The sequence below is a fragment of the Ursus americanus genome, chromosome 12, assembly GCF_024610735.1.
Source record: "Ursus americanus isolate L20-20 chromosome 12, mUrsAme1.1.p, whole genome shotgun sequence".
In the NCBI taxonomy this organism is placed as follows: domain Eukaryota; kingdom Metazoa; phylum Chordata; class Mammalia; order Carnivora; family Ursidae; genus Ursus; species Ursus americanus.
In genome coordinates, this window is record NC_142138.1 from 68711228 (window position 1) to 68717227 (window position 6000).

Genomic DNA, 6000 nt, shown 5'->3' on the forward strand with positions numbered 1-6000 from the left:
GAGTCTTCTACACCTATATGTTATTTTCCAGCTTTTCTGTAACAAGAATAAAGGAGAAGGGAGAGTGCCCATGAGATGGGCTATGTACAAAAATCATAAGGAAAATTTAGTGACCCAATACCAGAAGGCAGAGTAAGGGACTAAAAAAGCATCAAAAAGAAAGGAAGGAAGATGGGTGGGGGAAGGAGGGAGGAAGAGAAAAAAAGAAATTCCAATACCAGAAAGTGGATACTAGATACTCCAATACTAGAAAGTGGTATAGCCATTCAGAAAGGCTAACTAGAAATCTGGTAAGAGAATTAAGTGCCTGCCAAAACTTATTTATTTATGTGGGAAATGCTTTACAAGTTTGAGTTCATGTGTGACCAGCTTTAAAAACTAGATTTTCCATTGTGCAGTGTGAGGACACAACCCTAAGGGCTTCTGGAAAGCAACTATGATCATGAAGAGTATGCCAAATATCAGGTTGGACATCTATTGAACTTGCTCCAACATTAACCTGGAGGACCAGTAATGCAAAAGCACTCCACAGGTAAGTGTAACAGCTAGGGGCCTGAGGATTTCTGGTTGCCCCTTTACCCTCACTGGGAAGCCAGTTCTTCAATGACAGGCCTGCCTGCTATCAAAGGTCAGAGACCTTCACTCCTTCTCCCCAAAAATCAAATCCAGGAAGGTCAATCACTTAAAAAAACTATTTGTGCTTTAGTCATAATTATCCTGATGAAACCAGGAAGATTTTAAGACATTATAGCCACAAGACTAGCCAATTAAAAATGTTTTCCTACCTCAAATCCCTTCCACAAGAGTTTTGGAAATCCAAAATAGAAAAGGAGAGTCCCAAGATATAGCACTTATTACAAAAAAATAAAGAATAAAAAATAAAAAATAAAACCAGCAGCCTTCAAGGCATCTCCAATGGTCTCCAGCAAACCCTGGTAGAAAGCTGCTGCAAAAATCTGTTCCCAAAGATGTTGAGCTCTGTTATCCACTGTAATCCCAGTTACGGTGGTTCTCAAGTTCACCCCATTATCTGTTAAAATACAGAATCTCGGGCCTACCTCACATCTGCTGAAGTAAGAGTCCTCATTTTAACAAGATCCCCAGGCGCTTTAATAAGCACCATAAGTAGCGCAGTGCTACCAGCTGTGCTACACCGTAGCCATCAGGGGCGTAAATGGAAGTTCCGGGGTGCCTTACACCCGGAGGGTACGAGGAGGAAAGGGGGCTAGGAGTATCAGCAAAGTCTCTGCTCAAGAGCTGGAGGCGGAACTGGCTACAGTTTTCCCTTGGTCTGGACCCAGCTGTAATCCAGCTCAGTGACGGTGAAACTCCAAAGATGAGTGCTCAGGGCGCCCGGGCCGGCCCGGGTCGACCACACGGTCCTCACCCCACCAGCCCCTGCCCAAGCCCACCTCTCACCTGCTCCTGCGGGAGCGGCTTGAGAGGGCTCCGAGCCCCATGTCGGAACACGACCTGCACCATTTTCAACTCCAGCAGACTCCGGTCGACGGGATGCGGGCTGTCCGCCCTCCGCGGCTCGGCGCGGGCCGCCCGCCGCTGGTGGACACAGTAAGCCAGCGAGGTCAGGAAGCCCACGGGCGCCCACATGCGCACGCTGAACATACGATGGATCATGGTGGAAGCCCCCGGACGGCCCTCGGGGGTGAGGCTGCAGCAGGAGAATACAAACTTTCTGCCCGCGCCGGGGCTCAGCGGCCGCCAAGTTCCCGGGAGCCCGCGGGCGCGCACATGCAGCGACTGCTGCGACTCCCGGCCCTAAGGGAGACCCCAAGTGGGAGCGTAGGGGGAGAAGCTGAGGTGGGAGCAGCGAAGACTCCCTGGGAGTTTTAACTCGGGTCGGGGTTGGCCGCTCCCGCTGCAGACCTGGCAGGGGGAAGCTCAGCTCCTAATCTTTCACCCTCTAGGGAACCTTAAACTTGGAATCCAAGTTTGGCCTCCAGGTCTCCGAAGGGACCGGAACCAGCCCTGAGTTCTTCGGCAGCCGACTCCACGAACACAGATGACTAGATTCCACTTTCTGCCAGCAAGCTCCCAACACCTCCTCACCCACCCAAAGGGCTCGTCCGAAATGGACCCGCGCATAGGAGCATGGGAAAACGAGTCCCACGGTGACGCCTGTTTGGAGGCTCTGAGTTCGGAGAACTACGACTCCCACAAGGCTGGGCGCGGCGGACCTCTCAGCTGCAGGTATTTCTTCGCCCGGGACTGTGGACGTCGCTCCTCAGCTCCAGTGGGCGCAAGTCTCCGGGACTGAGTGGCCAATGTAGTAGGAGTGAATCTGCCAGTTTCCCTGGCAGATAGGGTAGGAAAAGTGAAGGCTGGGGTAGAATTGGGTGGCAGAGGGGAGCAATTTAAGTCTAAGGAGTGTAGGTTTCCTTGAAGTCCCGGGAGGTCGCTGAAACTGAGAGCCCAGACACCATCTTACTGAGTGATTACCATTTGCGAAGGGAGGCACTAGGCATTTTATATTTAATCTCCACTTACTATACTCCTAAATTTGAAGAGGCCTAAATTATCGCAAACATGTAGAACTTTAAACTCACTAATGTGTTTATTCACATCCATCGTATTTCTTGTGGAAAAATCCAGGTCTTGCCTATGGGTGTTCCAGTGACTAAACACCTTAATTTACAACCTGTAAATTGGTCTGGTTTCTTTTGCATATAGGGTTACGCCAAGCTTATGTTCCAGATCTTTGCAACAGGACACAGTGGAACCAGCTGTGTCTATATGAAGGCAAAGGTCAAGTTGAGAGGAGGGACATTTGTGAGAAGAGTCTGAATATATATGTTCTAACGAGTTATTAAATCCTTCTAAATTCTAGTCCTGGGTAAACTTGGACCAAACGTGAATATGACATAATTATGGACTATGACTCCTGACCTGGGTCTAAACTTGTTCACCAAGCTAGAATGTTATGAATGCCCTACTGTGGGGGAAGGGTCATTTTGGAACACTGCACATTGTCACGGTTTTCCCACTAGCCTAGCCCACGGATGGACTCACTCTTCAGAGTCCTACTGTGCATCCTGATGTGATTACAAACTGAAAGCTGTTCTTTTATAGCCTAAATAAGACATCCGGAGTGCCAGACAGCACTGCTTCCAAAACCGTGTGATGAAATGTAATCCCGGTGGTTGGAGAGAGCTGTTCTCCACAGTTCAGCAGAAACATGGTGTGACTCCCGTGCCGAGGGGCCTGAGCCCTGGGAGTTTGGCACATCGGAGCAGCTTCAAGGCAATGGAACATTGGCACCTGGGTGTCAGTACCTTTGGCGGTAATCGACAGGCCACCCTAGGCCACACCCTGCACTGCGGCAGCCTCAGCATAGATTTGTCAAGCATATGAGCAGCATCTTTGACCTGCATGAGCAATAGCAGCAGCTTGTCTGGACAGGACACATATGCGTGGTCAGGGTGACTGTGCTGGGGATGTCTCAGCAGCAGATCTCTGCAGGAAGCCAGAGCGGGTAAGGCTGGAAAATGACAGATTCCATGTGGTAGTTGAGAGTACTGTTTGTCAGCCCATATAAGATACTTTGGGAACCCTATAAATATTTAGTATGTGATGTATGGTGGTGCCGGTAGTGGTGGTAAACTGCAGTTTAAAGGAAAGGCTAGAAATCCTGAAATCACGCTCCGGGGACGACGCCAGGAGAGGAGGGAGGAGGTGGATGAACTGAACTGTTGTGGTGCCCCTGCTTTTGCCCTCAGGCAGGCATAACTTGGAAAACCAGCCTTCTCCCACTAAATTATGTGCAGAGGGTTGCATTTAATATGATGTCAAAACTTGGGTTTAATCATGAGGTTAGATAAACAAGCACATTCACTGTTTTATCTGCAGTAGTGAGCACAGTGCCTGGCTTATAGTAAGTACTACATACATACTTGCTGAATGAAATTGTAGATATATGACAGGAATGTTGTTGAGGACATTGTCCATTTTATCACTTTTTGCTCCCTATGTAAATCTCCTCCTGAGAAATTTCTTTTAGAGCAATGTGTTAGCATTAGAACAAGCATTAAAAAAATATGAAGATTACTTTTCCTTCATTTTTACCTTAGTTGGCAGGAAGCTTGGAGCCTAATTTCAAATTTAACTACAGCAAATGTTTAGGACCTAATGGCGAGTGTAACTGTGGTCTTTTCTTCCAGGGTATCACCGAATTGGAAGGAAGCAGAACTGGAGAAAAGGTCCATTAGGAGGCTGTTGCAGCATCCTGGGTGTGAGTTAACAGGAGAGAGAGGGAGGAAGGAGTCGAGGGTGACTCTTATGTTCCTGGCTTGGGCAGCTTGCTGAGGATGTTATTTACTTGGAAGGAGGTTGAGTGGAAGGTACCAAGGTAATTTTGAATATATATGTTATGAGTTACCTGTGAGGCATCTAAGTAGCAATGCATTCTACACAATTGACTATGTGGGTCTGGAGCTCAGAATAAGCTGGCCTAGAAATGTGTACATGGGACTCCTCTGCACATAGCTATTAATTGAAACAACAGGCATGGATAAGATTCATGGGGTGAGTGGGGAGAGTGGGGAGAGAAAAATAGGGGGCTAGGACAGGACTCTAGGAGCCCACCATTTAAGGGAAGGGCAGAGGGAGAGAAGCCTGAGAAGGAGAGTGGGAAGGAGCAGCAGAGAGATGGGAAGAAAAGAGATATCAAGGAAGCCAAGAGAAGAAATGTTCCAAGATGGGAATAGACAGCAGTGTCAGAGGGAACTGAGAGGTCAAATAATGTACGGACTGAGTGTCCATTGGATTTAACAACAAAGTAATTTTGGGTCACTTTCGTGAGAGCAGTTTCAGGGAAATAGTGGGGTGGAAATTAAATGGAAGTGGGCAGCCCATGGGCAGTCTGTAGACATCTTCAAGAAGCTTAGCTGAGAAGAGGAGGTGAACGAGTATACTAGCTGGAGGTGTTTGGTTCACGAAATTAAGGGGAAATTGTCTTGACGATGGGAGAAGTTTGTACAGTTGACTCTTGAACAACACGGGTGTGCACTTACATGTGGATTTTTTTCAGTAAATACAGTACTCTAAATGTGTTTTCTCTTCCTTGTGATTTTCTTAATAACATTTTCTTTTTTTCTAGCTTAACTTGATTATAAGAATATGGTACATAATACACATAACATACAAAATATGTGTTAATTGACTGCTTGTGTTATCGGTAATGCTCCTGGTCAACAATAGGCTATTAGTTGAGTTTTGGAGAAGTCAAAAAAGTTACAAGTGGATTTTCGACTGCAGATTCTGGGAGGGAGGGGCCAGTATCCTAACCCCATGTTGTCCAAAGATCAACTGTACATATGTTTAAATGTTGATAGAAAGAAGGCTCTAGATAAGGAGAGATTAAAAATATAAGAGACAGGATAATAGATCAAGTGAAGCGCTTAGGAGGGTAGGAAAAGATAAAAAATGAACTCAAATGTCATAGTTAGCCTCAGAGGAGAAAGTACGTATTTTCCATGTTGACAGGAGGGAAAATAGAAAGACTAGTTATGAATGAAGTTACATTTATAGTGTGGAAATTAGAGGGGTTTTTTCTTTAATGGTTTCTTTTTTTTTCTACAAAACCAATATGTGTGTGGGAGGGGTGCTGGGCTTGATGCTTTTGAAGATTTGAGGACTATGGGAAAGTGAAATATTCACAGTATATACAAGAGTGGGTAATGAATAGATAATGAAACACCTCTCTCCAACTGCATGGCGCATCAGAATCACCTGGGGTGTTTGTTAGAGCGCGGGTTCCAGAGCACCAATGTGTCTCGCTAGATCGGGGTGGGGCCAGGACTCCGCATTTTATTTTATTTTATTTTTTTTTTTTTAAAGATTTTATTTATTTATGTGACAGAGAGACAGCCAGCGAGAGAGGGAACACAGCAGGGTAGAGGGAGAGGAAGAAGCAGGCTCCCAGCCGAGGAGCCCGATGTGGGACTCGATCCCGGAACGCCAGGATCACGCCCTGAGCCAAAGGCA

General features: G+C 46.6%; 1 protein-coding gene across 3 annotated transcripts in view; it reads right to left on the reverse strand.

Moving 5' to 3' along the window:
- The window catches only part of ACP6 (acid phosphatase 6, lysophosphatidic), a 60953-nt gene extending 58846 nt beyond the window's left edge, over positions 1 to 2107 (reverse strand). The window contains exon 1 of one of the 3 annotated variants that reach the window (XM_087866224.1): positions 1420 to 2106. In XM_087866224.1, the coding sequence (XP_087722350.1) occupies positions 1420 to 1635 (216 nt within the window). In that variant the 5' untranslated portion in view covers positions 1636 to 2106. Of the gene's footprint in view, positions 1 to 1419 lie in introns of all 3 variants that reach the window. The other 2 variants (XM_087866223.1, XM_045813585.2) reach the window with 2 other exon arrangements.
- Between the last annotated feature and the right edge of the window lie 3893 nt (positions 2108 to 6000).